General features: G+C 44.3%; 1 protein-coding gene across 1 annotated transcript in view; it reads right to left on the reverse strand.

Moving 5' to 3' along the window:
- PAH (phenylalanine hydroxylase) overlaps positions 1–21,884 on the reverse strand; it is a 58,557-nt gene that overhangs the window by 27,488 nt on the left and 9,185 nt on the right. Inside the window, exons 2-3 of the mRNA XM_030544446.1 lie at positions 21,438–21,545; positions 5,149–5,332 (exon numbers count right to left, since the gene is read on the reverse strand). Coding sequence (XP_030400306.1) covers positions 5,149–5,332; positions 21,438–21,545 — 292 coding nt within the window. The remainder of the gene's footprint in view (positions 1–5,148; positions 5,333–21,437; positions 21,546–21,884) is intronic.

Raw genomic sequence — 21,884 nt, forward strand, 5'->3', positions numbered from 1 at the left:
ATTGCTTCCACTAACAAACAAAAACAGTCATTCCTTCAATCAGAAGGGATCGAATTAATCTCTGCTGCTCTCAAGTCAATAGAGATTAATCTGGCTCAAGAAGACCTTTTGATGAACATGGAAACATGAAGTGAAATCCTAGCCCTGATTAAATCAATAGGATTTTTGCCATTGACTTCAGTGGAGCCATGATTTCTCCTGTGGTCTTTTTGTTGTTGACATTTTGAGCTCTATTCTGTGCTCGAATCAGTGTCTACAAAACCTTTAATCACTGCTGCTCAGCAAAGACTTGCCAGGGTCTGTAGCCTTCTCCTGAAAATATAATTCAGAAAGAGGACGCATGACAAAGAGAGAACATCTGTGACAGTAGGTGTAGCTGAGGCCTGGCCTGGAGTAATTAACTCCTGGAGGGAGGCCTCGTTTTTTTGGAGGAGAAGATTAGGGAAGGAAATCAATCATTAGGTTGAAGACAGAATGTTTGTGCTAAATAAAGTAAGTAAATAGGTCAGTAGGCTAAGAAGACAGAATATCCGAGACAACTAAGATAAGAGGGGAAACACACAGGGACTGTTTACTATGAACTAGGTAACAAGGGAAATTAAGCATAGAGAGAGGAGGAAAAGAGGAAGTCGAATGGTGGTCAGCATGTGGACAGCACATACTGCACAGAGATTGGTTCCTGCAAAGTAACCAAGCTGATCCAAAAATGTGTGCTGCAATGTATAGTAAATGCAATGAGATGTGTAATGTATAGAAAGGGAGGAAGTTTCTGGGTAACTTTGGAGCTGTGATGTACCCTGTATCCGAGTCTGATCAACTCAGCATAGCACTGCTGTGTGTCCAGTAAAGATATTCGAATGACAAAAGTGGGAGTCAAACTGAGTTCTTGGGAAGCCAAGTGGAAAGAGGTCTCGGAGGGAATCACAGCAGTAGTGCTCATAGCTCCCTGCCCAGGCATAACCCTTTCTCTCTTGTCACTTGAATGGAGGAAATTGACCCCAGAGAGTATTTGCTGGAGGTTTCTTTCCCCCAAATGTAATGTCATGGGTCAGGCACAAAGGAGATGGTAAAAGGATTACCAGGATTTATCTTGGGCAGATATTAATGGCCTTTTATGTTGTTTCAAGGAAGGAAGAAGAAGAACCAGACCAAAAGCATTTGAAGACAATCCTAGCTGAAATCCTATTAAAATCACATCTGGTATATGAAGAGGTATTTAGGTATTAATAAAGTGGGTGTTGTGGTTTCTTCACATGACACTTCTGGGTCATGTCTTTACCCAGGCCCCAATCCTGTGAGGTGCTGAGCACTCTCAAGTCTCACTGACTTCAGTAAGAAGAATAGAGGCAGGGCCGGCTTTCGGCCGATTCGCCCGATTCGTGGGAATCGGGCCCAGCGCCTAAGAGGGCCCCGCGCTTTAGGCGCCTTTTAAATTTTTTTACTTACTCCGGCTGCGGTCTGCTCCGGAGTCTTCCATGGCCCCGCTCCCCTGACCAAAGAGCCGGCGGGAGCGCGGTTACCCCGCAGCCCCTCTCTCTCAGCTGGAGCTCTGACCAGAGCGCCGCAAGCCCCGCAGCCCCGGCTGGAGCTCTGGCTGGAGCGCGACAAGCCCTGTGGCCCCGCTCTCCTGGCTGGAGCTCTGGCTGGAGCGCAGCAAGCCCCGTGCCCCCAGCTGGAGCTCTGGGCCCTTTAAATAGCCCCCAGAGCCCTGGGGTAGCAGGGGGCTCTGGGGGTATTTAAAGGGCCAGGGCTCCAGCTGCCTCTGCCACCCCGGTCCTTTAAATAGCTGCTGGAGCCCCGCCGCCCCCATGCATCCCCCAGGGCTCCCATGGCTATTTAAAAGGTCCAGGGCAGAGTAGAAGCAGGGGAGTCCCGGGCCCTTTAAATAGCCCCTAGAGCCCTGGGATAGCGGGGGGCTTGAGGGCTTTTTAAAGGGCCGGGGATCCAGCTGCCTCTGCTGCACCCCCTGCCCTGCCCGCACCAGCCCCGCCCCCCGCTGCCTGCAGCCAGCTCTGCACCCCCTGCCCACAGCCAGCCCCTACCAAACCCCCTGCCCTGTCTCCAGCCAACCCCTGACACACACCCCTGCCTGCACCAGCCCTGCACTGCCCGCCCTGCCCTGTCTCCAGCCAACCCCTGCTGCACCCCCTGCGTGAAGCCAGCCAGTCCCATACTCCTGTCTCCAGCCCTGCCAACCCCTGCTGCACCCCCCTGTGGCCCTGCCTGAAGCCAGCCTGCCCCACACTCCCCTATCTCCAGCCAGCCCCGCACTCCTTGCCCTGCCTGCAGCCAGACCCTACCTCCAGTCAGCCCCTGCCCTGCCTCGAACCAGCCCCATGTCCACTGCTGCCCTGCAGTTCCCAGGCCAGTAACCTGCACACCTGCTTCAACGAGGGGGGCAGGAAGCAGCGGGAACCCACACATGTGCACGCCCCCAGGGAGTGGCGGGGACCCACACATGTGAAACGGCAGTCATTAATAACCAATCAACAGCATATATGATGCAATGTACATAATATACAATTTTATTATTTATATAGTTATGGAAAGTAAATAATACATGGAAGAAATGGAAGGCTTTTTTTTACACTTTTTTCTTTTTAAGTCATCCCTGCCAGGGCCCCGCCAAAAGTGTTCGAATTGGGCCCCGCACTTCCTAAAGCTGGCCCTGAATGGATGATACTCAGCACCTCCCAGGATCATGCCCTAGTTCCCTAAAAAGGCAAAACTACTATCAAAATCACTGGGAGTTTTGCCTGCGTGAGGATGGGTTGGGCCTGATCCCACTGAAATAGGTAGAAAAAACTCCCTGATTTCATGGGTTGGGAGAGGGGTGTGATTGGACCCAAAAGATTTGAGTGAGATTATGGGGGCAAGATTATGCCTATGAGGGGGGAGATTGTGCCTGACTCTTACGTAGGTGTACTGTGGGGGAGGAAGTGCACAAGAAGGCTTCTTCTCCCCTCTCCACTCATCATCCAACCTGCATAAGGGTCAGACACAGCTGCTGCCCCTGAGCTTGAAGAAGGATACAGCCTGCTCCCTCCATCCACCAAGGGGTGCACAGTGCTCCAGAAGGGGATGGAAAGAGATTGGAGGCTGATCAGCCTATAGAGAAGGACCAGTGTGGAAGAGATGGGGGAATGATTTCCACTCTCTGAAGTGGTGCAGTAATAGATCCCTGCCAGGGAAGTCAGAGAAGAAATCTACTTCCTTGAAGCAGAATTTCTTCCTCTACTTCCCCATGGGTTACATTGCTTCACACCAAGCATAGTGCTGGACTGTGCCTCATTGGCCTTAGTCCTTAGTAAGGACTGGTTTGTTATTAACCAAGATTTAGGGTGTTTGGGGGGTGGCAATGAGGGGTGTTGGCGTTAGCCATGACAATCAACACTTCATTTGTTATTTTGTTACTTGGTCCTTTATCAGCAACTTTTATGCATTAAACACAATCGAGAATATGATCACACTTTGCACGAAGGGTCCCTTTAACAAAGAATTAATACATGACCAGCAGATGTTTTAAGAACTGGTAAATCTATTGTTATAGAATCCAACATTTCAACTGGTAGCTTATAAGTTTCTGTCATAACTTCTACTGATGGATTTATAAACCATCCATAGCTCAAACTACTCATATCTGTAAGATGCTGATAATCATAACACCGCTTATGGTAATTAACTCTTTATAAACTATTTCTAAGTGGACCCTTACTATGAAGGGTGACCAAGAAGGGCTCCACTGTGGATTCAAACAATCTGCATTATCCTATTTCAATGTTAACAAACTGCCTGTCTTCATCTGACTGTTCCCCGTAAGGGTGATCAAGACATGGCAGCTTTGGAAAGTGATGCAAGTTCTTCAGCAAGGGACCATAGAGGGCATGCAGTTTCAAATGTCTCTAGGCCACTGTTCTAAAGCCCTCCTTAGTGACTTACAGGAGCCAGCCCTCCTTAGGAAGGTGAAAGACAATCTTTCTCTAAAAGCAACAGAGAGTTCCGTGGCACCTTATACCCACTTCATCGGATGCACCAGACAAAGTGAGTATTCACCCATGAAAGCTCATGCTCCAATATGTCTGTTACTCTATAAGGTGCCACAGGACTCTTTGCTGCTTTTACAGATCCAGACTAACATGGCTACCCCTCTGAATCTTTCTCCAGATAGTATTAATTACCAGAAATGCACATGAAGGGCTTGATTTAATTAGGTGCTGAGCACTCTGGCACTGCTCCAGCAAAGCAGTTTAAAATGATTCACGTGCTTAACACAAGAATAGTCCCATAGATTTCAATAGAATTACTCATGTACTTAAAGTTAGGTATATGCTTTAGTAACTTGCTAAATCTGGGCTTTACATAACTTGTTGGAGGTTGGCAAGACTAAAGGCATTGTGCATGTCAAGCAAAGGCCATCATTAAAAAAAATACATTTGAATTTAGGTAATGTCTATTGGAATAGAGTAATTTCCCTTTAAATACGTTTTGAGCTATCCAATGGTGCTTGCCGTGTTCTAGAAGCCACTGGAAATCAGTCACAGCCAGGGCCGGCTCCAGCTTTTTTGCTGCCCCAAGCACCGATTGAGCTGTCACTGAAGGGCTGCCGAAGAGGAAGAGAGGGATCTGCTGCCAAATTGCTGCCGAAAACACAGACGTGCCGTCCCAATAATGGACAGAGTGTTGGCCCTTTCTGTTGGCTGCCCCAGGCACCTGCTTCCTTTGCTGGTGCCTGGAGCCGGCCCTGGTCACAGCGGCAGTGTGCTGTAGCTAGGCTTGGCATGTTTGTGTATCTTTAGCAAATGCAGTCATTTGGAACTCACCTGTGCCCATGTGGCCTCTTCAGATTGTTTGTGTGTGTAAGGAGCAAAAGATAACACTAGATGAATTTGGTAGATTGCTGAAAGCTGTGTATGAAAATATAGCCTATTTGACCAGCAAGAGCACTGTTCATTTGCAGAAAATGACCATGCCTACAACTTTTTGTAATGGGAGACAGGACTATAAAGGGTGGAAGGGGAAACACAGGTACAGAGGTCAACCCAGAAAACTGCTTTATTGAAGAGAATAGAAAGAAGTTCAAAAGGCTGAGTGGTTTAGGCAGATGTCACAATTTTATAGTCAGTATTATCACAGTCAATATTTTCTTACCAGCATCTTTCTTCTTTTTACGTGAAAGCTCATGAACAGTCACTCCAATTTCGTTTCTCAAAGTCTTGATGATATCCGTGAGAAGAGGAGTATTCCTCCTATCCAGGTTTATGAAGAATTCATACTCATCTTTGTTGACTCGGGAAGGTCTGGACTCAATATGGGTCAGGTTTATACTTTTTTCCTATGAAAAAGGGATAATAGGTTGAAATTTGATATTATATGCGTGGAATCATAGCATGCTGAAATCCCCCTGTTGGTGAATGGTCCACACCACAATAATAATTTGCGATTACAATGAAATGAAGGTTTGGGAAAGCCAGAAGCAGGGTATCTTGTGATCCAAATCTCAAGGGGCTGAAAATGAAAAGCCATTATATGCCCTCACTCTGTGCGTGCAGTTTCCTTGCCTCAGACCCTACTGCAAGTTTACTGCTGTGACTGCAGGGATATGCAATGGACAATTCCTTTCAACCTGCCTACCTACTCTCTTTGCTCCTGCATTGCAGCCAGACAGGGGAGCAGCTCAAGTGTCAGATGCTGCAAGCTCAGCTTTCTCTGTTCCTGCAACACTCAGCTCAGCCATGGAAGCACATGTGGCATGGCTTCAAAGTGCCATTGCAAGCCACCCAGAACAGCAGGTAGCATTCAGGTGAATGGGGAAACTGGAGGGGGTAATAAGACTCAAGAGAGAACAGGAAAGAGTAAAAGAATAGGAAGCCACTTCCACCAAAAAAAATACATAAATTTAAAAAAAAGTCACAGAAGAAAAAACAGATGAGAAGGAAAAGAGAAAATGGAAACAGAATAGCGCAAGAGAGAAAAAATAATGGAAACAAAGGAGAAGAGACAGCAACTGGCCTAGGAAACAGCACAGGAAAAGGCCCCTATTTGCCAATCCAACACTAGGGGAGCACCAACAACAAAATGCACATCGGGAATTACTGACTTAACAAGCTAAATGGATGTTATCAATCAGATATTGTATCTAAGATACACATTCCAAAGTGTTTTTGAAACACTTCATAGTGTTTCAGGGTCTCCGTTCAGTGAGCAGGACTGTTGTCTCTCTCTGAGATGTGGCTGAATCTTAGGTAGAGCTGGTCAGAAAATGTTCTCTCCCATGAAAAAAGTTTGAAGACATTTTTTGTTTTGGACCACGTTTTTCTCCACAACTCTTCTGGTTTTCATCAAAAACCCAGGGTTTTGGTTTCTTGAGGAAAACCAGAAAAATGTAGTCAAAAGCAGGGTCTCTCCCAATGAAATTTTGATTAAAAAAAAAAAAAAGCACCATGTTTACCTGAGAAAACCTTTGAACAAAAAATGTCAACCAGCTCGAAACGTAGGATCTCGGCCTGCATTTCTTCTTCAGGCATATGCCCACTGCAGCCATTGTTGCTATAGGATGAGGCCCATAATGAAATTCTGCCTCCCAAAAGGAAGCTGAGACCCATGAAGACAGAGAAAATTCAGATTTGGGCCTGTCTGCTCCTTGGTTTTGCTTTCCTTTGCTCTCCTCTTTGTGCTGCATAGTGCAGCGAGGCAGCTGGCCATCAGCAACACAGAAATGACCTCATTCAGCTTGCTACAAAAGGCAGTTCAGAATCTGGTAGAAAAGGAAGAAGTGTGCATGGTGCTCTTCTGTGTCTGTGTCTGCAAGCCGCTGATTACCTTAAGTTGTTTTGCTAAATACCAGTACAGTAAGTTGAAAAGTTCAAAAGCACATTCACCGACGCCTGTTCCTGAAAGATACTCCCCAGTTGTGCTGTCTGAATGCAGAGAATGCGTTTGTCCCTAGGGCTTAGCACAGTTAATTTGTTTTAGAGCCATAAAATTCTGTGGAACACACAGACCTTACTTTGTATCTGCTTTTTAGCTGAATGGCAAGAGATCATTACAGGGCTCAAGACTTAGAAGTTAAAATTACTTGAAACTATTTTTTTTTTGACAGAGAACAGAGATAGTAGGCTGTAGTTTGCTGTCAGCTGGGCCATTGTAAATCCACAATAAATCCAATGAGGTCAATGCAACTACTGAGGATTTACACCAGGGGCAGAATCTGGACCATTAGGCCTTGTTCTTCACTGCCTGGAACCTTGTATAGTCACAGACAACTGTGCAAAATGGTGGTAAAATGCCTCCAAATCAGAATGCTCTATTCACACTGACGGTAACATTTTATGTTCACTGTGCACAGGTGTAATTGATTGCACAAGAACTTGTTGTTCTGAGGTTGCACAGCATCTAGCACAATAGGCCAATGTTAGGGGGGTGGGGTCCTAGATACTACTGTAATAAACAAAAAAACGAACAAGGGAGTGGAGAATGAAGCCCACAGACAGTACTGATTGGCGGGGGGGGAGGGACAGAGGGTTATTGTAATAATTGGGGCTACAAATGTATCCTCATTGTAGGCTCAACTGTAAAAAAGTATATAAAAGTTCATAAAATGTCACAATAGCCGATAGGAATAAATGTTGATGGGAACAGGTGCAAAAGGTAGAAGAAAAACTGAATTAGTCTAAAAAAAGCCTCCTGCTAAAACTCAAGGACTATGTTAAAATCATGCTTGGTAAAAATAGAAGATGTGGAACTGGAAATTAATGAATTAAAATTGGTGTCAGATATTAAGCCTGACTGGTAGACAAAATAATGAAGGGATGGGCTATTCCCTCCATTGCCTTTATAGGTCCTTAAAGAAAGAGACTTTGGAGGGAAGAGAGAAGAACAGATTAATGCTACGAATAAGCTTCATGATCATGGCTGCCTCTCCCACTGTTTCTGGGACTCAGGATCTTCATCATCCTGATCCTGAGAGATGTCCTGAGCAAACCGGGCCAGAGAGAGAGAGACACCCAGATGACATCACCACCTGTCCCAACTCCAGCTAAATCCCAAACACCACCTGAGATGAAATGGGATCAGACTTTGACATGAGCTAAAGCTGCTGCTGCTAACTAGCTTCTTCTCTCCCATGCCCCCCTCCGCCCCCCAAGAGGATAGTCATTACCATCTTTGATATCATTTAAGAGACTGTCAAACGCAGGGGGGGTTCCTTCTAAAAAGAGGAAGGGAACAACAAGGGATGCTGTTAAAATGAAAGCCTTACATTTCAAATGCTTTAACAGTTTTCCCCTTCCTTTCTGTATCATTAATAAAAGGATGTTTAATGGTGGGTTTGCCATGGTGCTAAGCAGACTGAGGTCTTTACATAGCAAACCCTGAACCTTGTTTAATGTTAGACAGTGACTGGGTTGCATTAACACCTTTGGCCTGTATGTTTCATCTAAATCAGTGGGTCTCAAGCTTTTTTCTGATGATCCCTTTCACATTGCAAGCCTCTGAGTGCAACCCCCCTCCCCCCCCGCCAATAAGTTAAACATATGTTAATATATTTAATACCATATAAATGTTGGAGGCAAGCGGGGTTTGGGGTGGAGGTTGACAGCTCGTGACCCCTCCATGTAATGACCTTCTGACCCCCTCAGGGGTCCTGACCCCCAGTTTGAGAACCCCAATCTAAATGAATACAACAGGGGCCATATAGCAATGATTTGTCCAGGAGCCCTTGGAGAACGAACAACGGAGCAGGCAGACAGCCAGCCTGTGTTGTATTCTTGTGACAGGTCAGCTCTGCTATGCTTGCTTCACTCTCTTTGGAAAGTCTTGGGCCTGGAGTGCAGGGTCTTGAAATGCAAAGGGACGTGGTGCCAACATGCAGGACTTGGGGGAGGGCTGTTTTGTACCTTCTCCCTATTTTATCTACCCACACTGGTCCCGGTGCAAGCTGGCCTGATGTAAAAGCAAAGGAGTTATTTTGCTTATTATAGTTTCTTGTCCTCTCAAGTTCTACTCATCCAACTGCACAACTCATGCACAAATAGAGGAAATATCTACTGATTTGCTATCATGTTGTACAGCAGATTGTTTCTAGTTTACCAGGGGGGGCAGAAGAGACTCATGCTGGTTTCTTTTGATCAGACTAAAAGAGGATGTATACTCACTACGTCAAATGACCACCTCCTTTACACCAATGTAATTCTGGAATAACTCCACTGAAATCAGAGAAGCTATTCTAAATTTGCATCTGTATAAGCAAAACCAGGTTCTCTCCCCCTTCTCCACTGATCCAGGAGTAGAGGCCAGAAATTGGTCATATTTGGCCATCTGATAATTCTTCAGTCCTTAGCTTGTGAAAATCTGGAACAGCCAGCTCCTACTCCACTCCCCATCTGTTCCTGACATACAATCTGTACAGAGGTGATGGAAGGGGGGAAAACAGTAATTATGCTACCTGGCAGAGTGTAATCAGGCTCTACAATGCCCTAAACTGTACAGGACCAGCCATGAACCAACCTCAGAAACACAAAGGGGCAGCCAGCTGTCTGGCAGCCCTCTCACCGATCTGCTCCATGGCCAGCAGATACTGTGCATAGCAGAGAATCTGGGACAGAATGCGGTCCAAGCAATCTGAAATTCTGATGCATTAAAGGCACATGGTGCTTAAATTAATCAGGATCAAAATTCACCCTGAATTACAAACTGATGGCAGAAAGCAATGCCTTTATTTCAAACTATCATCTGGAAAAAAAAAAAAACAATGACTGAACGTGTAGCTTTTGAACTGTATATATCCCATCACAAATTATGTAACTTTACCTATCCTTAGCAATATATACACAAACACACAAGATTTTATTTTCATTTCCATTAAAAACAATACTCTTAACTACAATAACAGATCCATTTTGTTTACAATCAGTAGTTTGCTCAGAGGAACACAACACAGAAAAATTGTCCTTACAAGACAGTTGCCTGCATAGTTGTTGTAGCCATGTTGGCCCTAATTTTGAGTAAGAAGAGCTGGGTGAGGTAATATCTTTTATTGGACCAACTTCTGTTAGTGAAAGAGACAAGCTTCCTTCAGGTCTGAAGAGCTCTGTGGAGGGCATTCTTCACTTCCTGTCCTAAATCTTGTATAATGCAAACAACAGACTCTAGGATGTAGTTTTATGTGCTCTCAGACAATTTTGCCTTTCATTCAAGAGATGCCTGCATCTCAGCAATGAGCAAAAAAAATCATGTATTATATAAATATATATTGTTGTCATTTGTAAAGAGGGCTTTGGATCCTTTTGGAGCCATATAAATGTAAGTTACAATCACTGTTTTAGAAACAGAAATTCAGTCACAGAAATTGGACCCCCTCCCAATTGATAGTTTTGCATAATTATGTTTTTCAGATGTTTTGTATTGGTAAACAAACACCTTCACTTCAAGATATTTACAGCCCCTCTGTTACTTGAGTTTCTAGTCAGCACCCAATTTCATTTGGTACAACTTCTCCACCTGGTGTCTACTGGTGGTACTGTAATTATATTTTATATGATTCAGAACTCAGTATGATGTAATCTGTGTTGCTAGTTCTTGCAATTTTATTGTTAGTCTCATGATATTTGATGTTTTACTTAAAGCTCCAGCTCCTGGAGCCAAAAGGAGAACTTGGGGTTTAGGGTTTGTTTGTTTTTTAAGTATGTTTTTAGCCCTCCTGCTTGCAGATGAAAGCTTGTCAACTTGACATGAGTATCCTCTAAAAGCTCAGAAACTAGAAGGCAAAAAACCAAACACCCACACCTCCTCATGTGTTTTATTTCTTTAACTTGTGCCCTTACTGCAATTGGTCCTCTCACCTATTGCATCTGTGCAGAATCCACAGGGGCTGGGCACATCCTGGCCAGTCCCCCACCTACCTCAGCAGGCCCTACTCCTGCCTTCAGCCTGCTGTGGAAAACCTGCTGCATGGGGGCCTTCCTTATGAGGGATTTATGGCTCTTTTGCAGCACTTTTGTGACTATTTGACCAACTGAAAGAGCTTCAGCATGAGTGAGTTCCCCTGTCAGAATTGCTCAGTTGCAGAGATGCTTGTAAGCATATAGCTATCTGCCTTGCATTTATTTAAAGGCACTACACTTGCCATTATAAGTTCATCATTATCACGAGGTAACCAATTATCACAGATTTCACCATCAAGGTCAATGATCGCTCTCAGTTTATGCTATGTAACCCTCCAGTCTTCAGTGGGGTTGCCAGTTCCCATAATTTTAGCATAAGTCTCACCAGTTATTGTTTTGCTTATAGGCCTCACTCCTGGAGCTTAAATTTAACTTCCTTACAGAGGAAAAAAAAATAGTAAGCATCTAGCTTCACAGTAGCAGAAAAAGCCTGAAACATGACCCAGGTGTAGCCTAAGAGTTCAAAACCATCAAAGAAAAGAACCCAACATTGATTTTTAAAAGTCTCATGATTTTTAAGACAAACTCATGATTTTGGGGTGGGGTGGGGGGAATCAGTCTCATTAGTTTTGAATGATTGGAATTGGCAATACTGCAGGTGTCACTGGCAGATGTTGGCCCATCATTAACAAGTCTTAACAAAAGATCATTGGAGACTTATATTTTCACATGTTTTTTCACAAATATATTAGGAAGCCTTAAGGAGGAGTGATAGTTCATAGAATATCAGGGTTGAAAGGGACCTCATCTAGTGCAGCCCCCTGCCTCAAGCAGGATCAATCCCCAGATTTTACCCAGTTCCCTAAATGGCCCCCTCAAGGATTGAACTCACAACCTGGGTTTAGCAGGCCAATGCTCAAACCACTGAGCTATACCCTCCCCCTTAATTTTTTTTTATTTTGAGACCCTGTAAATGACCCCACCATTAATTCAATAGCGTCTCTCCATGTGGCAGATGCTATGGATACAAAACCTTCCCTAGTGACAGTTCTCACAGAGCAATCACTTCACTTACCACCTCAGCGGGGAGGGCACAGAGCCAGGCACAGCTGTGTGGCATTAGGGGGATGGAATTTCTGGGTCAGGGACAAACGTCCATGCTTTTGTGAGAATGTCTGGGAGATCCTCAGCATCCCGTGGACCCACCGGCACCCCTAGCAGCAGCAGGGACTTGAGTACAACAGGGAATATATAATATTAAGAGGCTAAAAAGGATAGATGGACTCTCCCACCTTGAACACTCCTCCCCTCCCCCTTGCTGGGTGTGCAGCCAGAAGGAGTGTGCCTGCATGAACTCAGTACTACATTCCTCCAAAACACCTCTGCGTTGAGGTTGTTTGTGTCAGTTACCTCCTTTGTTTCCCCTGCCCTTGTCTAGGGTTACCTAGTTGCCAGAAGGCAAAAGAGATGTTTCCTGGTGAAACCTGCCCAAGGAAAGCTGGCAGATCTGGACAAACAGCAGAGGGGATGGGGTTCTAAGCTACTGTTTCAACAGTGCGATTGTTTCTTCCCTCTGTGAGCTATCACACACCCTTGTACTCAATTCTTAAAAACAAGAACAGTTATTAAACAAAAAAATCCATCTGTAGCTTGTTTCCATGGCCTTTGTCACTAAGCAACCTCAGACCATCATGACATCCCTACAATGTGGCTGCATAACTTGAATTTTCAGTCAAACACTGAGTTAAAAACTCCCAGAGTGAACATTTCCATGCTCTTTCTTACCAACTTTATATACATTATGTCTGCAGTTTTCACCCTGGCTAGCTGTGAGCAAGATTTGAGTCCCATAAAAGGAAGGTTTTCAAAAAATACACATGACAGTTAAGCAGTGATTCCCACTGAAAGTCAATGGGAGTTAGGAGCCTAGTGTCTTTGAATATCTTCCTCAAAGTCAATGGAGAGACTTCCTTTTTGGTTGGGGAGATTTTTTTTTAGGCTCTGTTTGTTTAGGCATGGATTCTCGCTTGTCTCTATAATGAACCCCTCTTTCCCTGTCCATGACACTCCTCTTGTCTAGTGAGATCTAGCTAGGACCCCTTTCCATAGTACTGGGGAAGGGCAGTGTGGTCACCACCTTCTGACACCACTTGGAATTGTGACAACCATCTTGAGACCCTCACTTCTCAGGCCACTTAGCAGTGTCTAAGTGGCAAAGCCCATGAGATCGTTTGCTGAATGTATAAATACAAATTAAAAGACCATGAAAGTAGCTTGTACAAAGCACACAGGGCTCTGCCCCTTCTCCCTACTGCCCGGCCCCTTCATGTAGCAGACAGCTAAACTGAGCCGGCATGCCCTAGGAAGTAATCTGCCTTCTGTGTAAGGCCAGTGCAGATTTCTCTCCCCCTGGAGCAAGGCAGACTCAGGAACCAGATAGTACTTTGAGTCACAGTCTGGTTCCTTGCCTGCTCCTGAGAAAAAAGAAACTATCCACTGCTACTTGCTCAGGACCTAGGGCAAGGTCCCAACTGAGCCTACCTCCTCGTTTTGTGAATGGTATTTCTAAATGTCCTTTGCTTTTAATAAAACAAAAAAGCAATTAAAATGCCCAACAATGAAACATTCATCTTACAAGAAATAATTTTTTTTTCCCTTTTGTATCACCGAGAAACATGCCCTCTCCTTTTAAAAAAAAAAATTGGGGGAAAAAAACCTCAATAATTTCCACAGCTCTCGTTAGTGCTATCCCAGTACATTACCGTGCTTTCTGTCTGAAGTAAAAGCTATTAAATGACCCCCTCCGCTTGTGTCCAACTCAGGGCAGCAAAGGAAGGGTTATAGTGGCACATGTTTGTAGTGGAACTAGGTATACATAGGGAGTTGTGTGAGCGCTGAAGGGGGAGAGGTCTTATTTATCCCACTAATGTACTGAGTTAAATTCTAGGGACGAATTGCTTTGCAAACATGCCCGTGCCTGCGTAACCTGTATGAAAACAAGAGGAAAAGCAAACAATCCAAAATTCAACAGAAGCCCAGTGGTCAAAGAGATAAACTTCAAAGTGGTCATTATCTGCTGAACACAAAGTTAGCTCCCTAAACAGAAAAAAAAAAAATTACCAGTGTCATCTTTGTGGCTCAGAAGGCAAAGGGTCTGACTCAATGTTACCATTTACTTCTGGGCAGGTTTCAAGTATCTTTAATCACATGATATAACAAATTACTGCAGGAGAACAGCCATGCAAATCAAGAAGTGCTGCACTGCGCAAGCATCAGAGCCTGGCCTTAGGGCAAAGTTCTATTATTCGAAAAGAACGTTACTCAACAAAAGCAAAGTGATTCCTATTTGAAAGCAAGGCAACAATTTGCATCATATTGTAACCCACACATCTCCTGCGTGTGGTGTTCTGTCTCAGCTAATGGCACCAAGACCACCGAGAGAGAGAAAGAAAGATTAATGAGTCTGCTTTCCAGTCTTAGTTAACAGGCATGTGGCTTTTAGCTCATGCAGTGCGACTCATGCACTAAGGTCCAGAAACACCAGGTTCAAACCTGCCGACGACCAGATCTGTCAGCATAACAATATTATTCTTTTCCCCTCCCTCCCCCACTCCCCAAAAAAACCAAACACACACACACTAGTAAACATTTAATCCATCTGGCTCTGAGCAGGATTTTCCTTACCTCAACATGGCAGTGTTTAATCCATCCCTGGTTTCTGCACAGGGGGGTTTTGTTTTGTTTTTTGTGTGTACCATACTGTAAAATCATTCCTGTGGTCAAAGCCACTAGTGACGTCCTACGTGTTTCTTTACAGCATAAAAGCGTTTCTGCCACCCTTACTTATAGTGGGCAGTACCTGCTTTGCACATAATCCCATTAAGATCAATAAGATAGGATGAATACTATTCACCTTGACTAAGGCTGGCAGAATCAGCTGCTATTGATGGTATGTGATTGGTCACAAGGTACTACTTCTGCTATGTGACTGATTGACTCAAACCACAAAGAGCTTTCAGATCCCAACTTCTGAGAGAGAGAGTACTTGAGAACAGACACATGGGTGTCACAGAAGAAGAATGGTGCGGTGGTTAGGATGTTAGCCTAGGACACAGGAAGTCTGGATTCTGTTCTCTGCCAGAGACTTCCTGTGTGATCTTGGACAAGTCACTTAGTCTCTCTTTCTGTGCGTCAGTTCCTTTCCCTTTCTGGAAAATAAGGATATAGTACTTCCCTAACTGACAGGGGTGTTGTGAGGACATTAAAGATTGTGAGCTGCTCTGATGTTACACTAATGAAAGCCATATAAAGTTCCTTAAGAAGATTTGCATGCATATTTGTACACAGATATATATTTGCAACACTTCTCTTTCCACAAACATTCTGGTGAATAACAGTTCTTACAGACATAATGTCATCACCAATCTACTGCTTACTGAAGTTAAGGGAAATACTCCCTTTTACTTTAATGGGGACTAGATTTGGACTGTAGTAAATAAGGGCTGGGAAACAGGCTTCCTTTCATCCCTCAAATGGACTACCATGGCCTGGTACTCACCTCTGGCATAGGGATGGTGGATACATCGAATCTGGCTCAGGTTAGGTTTGTAACCACTTGCTTATAACGATGGAGCTAGATTCACAGCTCAGTTTAAGAATGAGTGTCTGACTCCATGAGGATTTGCTCACCCTGCAGGGGAGGATGGGTGGGGGGCTCACTGGGAAACCTTCTGGGGATGGAAGTAGAGCCGGGGTAGCAATGGTGGCAGGGCTGGGTACTAAATGATGCTTGAGGAACACATGCACTCAGCCAGCCTGTTACTTGGTTCATCAGCTCAGCTGGTCGATGACTCCTTCAGGTCACTATTCTAGTGTTCCATCTGACTCTGATGTTTTGTCCCAGAACTTACGAAGCATGGGACAAAACACTAGGGCTAGATATTCAAGAAAGTTCGGCATCCCACTTGCAGTCCATCTCCTGAGGTCTTCTGAAAATGTGGCCATTTATTTTGCTGCCTAAATGGGAGCAAACTCTTGGAAAATCTGGTCCCAGTTGTGCATGCTTAGCACTTCTAAAAACATGGTTCTACCCCTGTTGCTGAAAACCAAGAGATTCCTAGTTTAAAGGGATACATGGTCACCCTGCCCATGCATCCCATCCTTTGTTGTGGGCCAGAATGGTTATCCACATCAGCTGATTGCACTTCAGAGTCACAGACCCGACTCTGAAAACCGATTGAAAGAATATAAATCAGGAATAAACATAAGACAAAAACAGATCTACCCAAACGTGGTTTGAATTTAAAGCAGTCAGACGCATAGAAGCAATTACAAAGAAGTGATTCAACTCTGGTGGTAACATTCTAGCAGATAAAACACCAATTCCTATCAATAGGATGGGTGCAGTGCACTTCTGGATACAAGTAGAAATTGTACTAAAACAAGAGCTCAGTTTCAAAGCACAAATTACACAACAGCACCTATGGACAGTCCCTCAGCCACAGACATGATCTTGATGGCTCTTGTATACAATAAATACAGTGCACCTCAAAGCACATTGAGATTCCCTTAAACTTGGTGTCACAGTTGCAGGGCTAGATGCACCTCTAGCCCCTTTTGGGTTGTTCCGAGTACATCCCCTCAGCTGTCAGGCTTCATGCCCCTTACCTTCCTTGGGGTGAAATTCTGCAATATTCCCATTCCTAGACTGGGCCATGGGCGTCAGTACCCTGTGTATCAACCATGCTTACTGAGCAGGTTCAAATAGGAACCGCCTCTGCAGCTCTTCTCTTCAGGAGTCTGACCAGCGGAGTTTACAATGACTAAGCCACCTTCTTAAAACCAAAGTCTCATTTGTTTAACTGTAGGAACAAAGCTTTTTGAGAAAACAGATTTTAAAACAAACATCTACACTAATGCTTGTTACCTAATGGCTTACCACCCCTTGCCAGTAACCTAGTCAAGCCTAATTCCTCTGACACCTCCCGCAGGTGCCTGGGTTGCAGTCTGGTTCCCCCAAACAACTTTCCAGTCTCTTGAGGCAATGTTCCTTTTTAAACATGCCAAAAATCTTTTTATATCCTGTGTTCGTGGCTACAATAGGACATGCCTGCCGTGACATTCATCCTTCTGACAAAGTGTGGCTCTGCAGTGTCCCTTCCTCTCCCTGCCCCCCATTAGGGACTCTGTAACACAGTGGCTTGCCCTGTGGGCTAGAAAGCCTGGGGCCAAACCAGCCCTGATTACAAGATCAATGACCTTGAGAGAAATCAGGTTGTTAAACTGTAAGGCAGCAGGAAGCTACAAGGGAAGAGTGGAAGAGAAGTATCTGAGACTACCAGAGGTAGGAGGCCTGCCAGGTAAGCTACAGAAGCCCAAGAGAGGCGATGTGTGGCTCTGGAATGGATGACTGTTTTGGAACTTTGTTCTGTTTTAGACAAGGTTTGTTGCCAACTTGGTGGAGAGTGAATTAAATAATTTGGGGCTGAGAAGATGACTAGCAACTTTGTGAATTCTTAAAGGCCCTGATGAAGGGGAAGTAGAGGCAGGTGGCAGCCATGGCACTAAAGACTCCATATAAGAATTACAACAGGCTTACCTGTGTTTGTGCCCAAGCCAGCCTTGTTTATTAATACAATGACATATTATCATTCCCCCCCAAACAGAAAGATTTACCCTATTCTAAACTTTTATGTCCAGCAACAATAGCTCTCTCTCCTTAAAATGCTTCCAGTCCACCCATTTCTGAGCTCTTCTTCCTTAAAATGTTTTAAGCCATATTGCTCAATGCTTAAACATCCCACTTCCCCCACCATCTTTGTGGCCAGGTGAACTCTCTTCAGATTCTCCTTCTGGAGACAAGTGACTTGTCTCAGCATATTATGTTCCCTGCCACCTTTCCCCAGATGGTATCTGCTGAGTGCTCCCTCTTCCTAGAACAAGCTTCTTCTCTAAATGAGAGACATGTGGTCTGGATGAAATTATGGTCAAGTGGATGCTCAAGTGGTTGAAAAACCATAATCAATGTAGTTATTAATGGTTTGCTGTCAAACTGGGAGGATATATCTAGTTGGATCCTATAGGAATCTGTCCTCTGTCCAGTACTAGTCAATATTTTCATTAAAGACTTGGATAATGGAGTAGAGAGTATACTCATACAATTTGTGGATGACATCAACTAGGAGGGTTTGCAAGCATTTCAGAGGACAGAATTAGACTCCAAAGTAACCTGGAGAAATAAACAAGATGACATTCACTAAAGACAAGTGTAAATTACTGCACTTAGGAGGTGGAAAAAAAATCAAATGCACAAACTACAAAGTGGGAAATAACTGCCTAGATAGTTGTACTGCAGAAAAGGATCTGGTGGTCATAATGGATCACACATGGAATATGAGCCAACAATGTGAAGCAATTGCAACATTGGTTAATATTCTGGTGTATATCAACAGGTATGTCGTGGGTAGACCACAGGAGGCAACACTGGTGAGGCCTCAGCTAGACTACTGTGTCCAGCTCTGGGCATCACAGTTTATGAAATGTGAACAAATTGGTGAGAATCCAGAGGAAAGCAACAGAAATGATAGAAGGTTGAGAAAACCTGACCTATGAGGAAAGGTTTCAATGTGCCCAGTTTTATTTGTCTTGAGCGGGGGATCTGATAAGTCTTCCAACATGCTATGGGCTATTATAATGAGGATGGTGATCAGTTCTCCATGTCCAATGAAAGCAGGCCAAGAAATAATTTGCTTAATCTGCAGCAAGAAGATGACTTAGATTAGCTATTAAGAAAAACTGTAGAAGGCTAGATAAGCACTGGAACAGATTACCAAGGGAGGTTGTGCAATCCCCACTATTGGAAGTTAAGAACAGGTTAGAAGAAACACCTGTCAGGAATGGTCTAGGTTTATTTCATCCTGTCTCAGTGCAGGGGAAAGGGACTAGATGCTCTCTCCAGGCCCCTTCTAGCCCTACAGTTCTATGACTTTTTATGATTAAAAAACACATTTCTTAATATTATACATCCTGCTGCCTGTCCCCAGGTGCTGCCTTTTCAGGACTCACCTGGAGACAAGCTTCTCTAGCTCAGAAGTCTGGCTACCTCTTGCCATGTTCACTCTCTTCCTTTTCTCTCCAATCAGTCTCTTTAATGTTATGCCTGAAGGGGTCAGCAGGCAGCCCTTTTCTTGCTGGTGTCTTTCCCTTTATAAGGCCCAGGTGAAACAAAATTTAAGGCCAGAAGGGACGACCACATCATCTAGCCTGACTTTCTGTATATCACAGGCCACCAGCACCCACGCACTAACCACAGCAACCAAAATTAGACCAAAGTATTACAGCCCCCCAAGTGCCTTCCCTTAAGCCCAGCTGAGCAGCAGGTAATCAGAGATGCACTGAACCCTGCTCCCTCTCAAATGGGCTAGTCAGCCTGTGACAGCTGGCCTTCTCCTGTCCTGTTCCAAACTGGTTTTATAGGTTGGCTGAAGAGGAGACCAAAAAAAAAAAAACCAAAAAACCCCCCACCACAGTTAATAGATAAGGGTCAATGTCAAAGCTATCACTCTCCACAAACTCTTGGGAGTTATCAGGAGCTATTCTTTTCTTTCCTGTTTGTTCCCTCCGCACATACATTCTCTCCTATTGATTTAACCCACTATAGCCACACAGAAAACATGCCAACAGCCAGGTCAACACACAGTAGTCAAATTATTACAGAGCTGCTCCAAATGCGTCACACTGGTCCTCGAACCACAATATGAAGAACTCTGTGGGGGGCTGGGCTTGGCTTTAGTAGGCAACAGACTCACAGAATGCAGACTCCATTCCATGGAACAATTTCATTTGAACCACATTTTGTAGTCTTTGTGGTGGCTTCCCCCCCGCCCTATTTCATGCACAAATGTGGCGTAGTTTTGAACAGATTAATGAGGCTTAAACATGCCCATAGACAACCAGAAATCCATAGATTTCTTCCATGTGCAGTCTCCTTTGAGAAGGGCTCAGGGACCACCACCAGGCCAGACATGGTGCCTGCAGACAGGCTACCCAGTATGAAAATATGTCCCCTGTATACCCTCAATTGAGTCAAACAAATGTGACCAACAAAGCCATTTCTAACCTGAATACCAAAGCCATTTTCATCCCCTCTGCTTCATGTGGTGGAAGGGGTGAAAAGAATGGGAAACCTGCTCCTTTGGCTGAACTTCTATTGAAAGCGGGGGCTGGGTGGGCTGAGTGTAAATGTCATCATGTCCCCCATCTTGGACATTGTCAAATTCCCTCTGTCCAGACTCTGTCTCTCTGGTATTCTGCGATCATGGCCTTGGTGGGAAGAGGGTCACAGGGAAGAGTGCTGATTATAGCCTCACCCCCTTCCAGACTCACAAGTCTTTCTTCCTAAGATCATGCCGATCATTCTCTTGTTCCCATTCTTACCACAGGATGGGGATATGGAAGGGATCAATAGGAGCATGGCAAAATGTGCTGAGATGGGCACCTGGGAGCAGCGCAGAGTCACTGTATCTCTGTGCAAATGTCCACACGGAGTTAACTATGTGTAAACAACCCCTCAGACATACATGTTGCTAAGAAGTGGAAATACTGTCAAAGGGCCATACTGCAATCCACAGACTGACACTAGCTCTGATAGCTATGTGCTCCCCTTCCATTTAATGAATTGAAGACACCCTGGGACATTTTTGTTTCCATTTGTATTATGCCACTACAGCATCCTTTCATTTACCAGTCAATTCAATTTTCTAATCAATAATATGTAGCCTGCAGTTCATTACAGTAATCTGCCTAAACAATTGTTTTAATATTAAAGTTCTAAAACCCAAAGAAACCAGTGGATTTGCTTGAGATTATGTACACAGCCCTATGTGTCACAACTAAGCCTGTCAAAGGTGTCACGAATTCCATGGACTTTTTTTAAACATTATCCACGACATTTGGGGAAATGTGTGTGGATGACGTTTTAAGAGCAATGCAGCTTCTTTCTTCCTGCAGGATCCCAAAGTGCTTTTACATATACTGGGCCCAATTCTCAACTACCTCACATCTTGTGTAGCTCGAAACACCTGTGCAAAGTGAGTGTAAAGTGCTGCCATTCTGATCTGATAGCACTTTACACATAGAGTCTGCACTCACTTTGTACAAGTGTCAGTGACTACACAGGTGCAAGGAAGAATGGAAGAATCAGGCCCTATTATAATCTGTATATATTCATAGATATGAAATATAGGGCGACATCCACAGGCACAGTCCACAAATTAGTCAAATGCAACCACTTCTAGGGTATATTTTATTTGCTAAATCACTTTCTAAGAATGGGGGGGGGGAAATCAGATTTTTTTAACCCTTGCACAAGTTAAAAAACTATTGAAAATTTGGTTTTGAGGGTCTTTTTTTAAAAAGTCATCTCTCGGCTGAAACTAAACAAGGAAAATTAGAGCCCAGAAAAGAAACATCCCCCAGCCCTTAAGTCAGGATCATGTGAAACAGGGGTAGCACTGAAAGTCCTGACATTTTAAAGACAGAGAAAAGCAAAATATTTACCTCAAATATGCGCAGAACTTTAGCCAACGCCCCAACCTTTTCTTTCAGAGAGAAAATCAAAGAGATCATATCATTTTTATGTGTGTTTTCTTCAATGTACATAGTCTCCTGAAAGATAAAACAAACTCTTTTAAATTCAACTATACAGGTAGGGCCCTATTCTGCTCTGCAGTCAGTCCCCTTTGCCCTCCTCCAGCGACTCATAGTGGATTTACTGCTGCCTTAAGCAGACATCTGAGCATTGCCCCAGCATAGGGGATGTGCCAAGGCAGAGCCAAAAAAAGTGCACTCTTCCCATCCTGGGTTAGCATAGGGAGCTGCTTCTGCTAGTGTAAATTAGAACAGCATTATGGCCACTCTGATATAAGCTGGGATGAGCCACCCCTTCAAGGAAGTACCATGATTGGTGTCATTAAGCCTCCGACAATGTCCCACTTCACCTTTCAG

Source organism: Gopherus evgoodei, chromosome 1 (genome assembly GCF_007399415.2).
Source record: "Gopherus evgoodei ecotype Sinaloan lineage chromosome 1, rGopEvg1_v1.p, whole genome shotgun sequence".
NCBI classification, from domain to species: domain Eukaryota; kingdom Metazoa; phylum Chordata; order Testudines; family Testudinidae; genus Gopherus; species Gopherus evgoodei.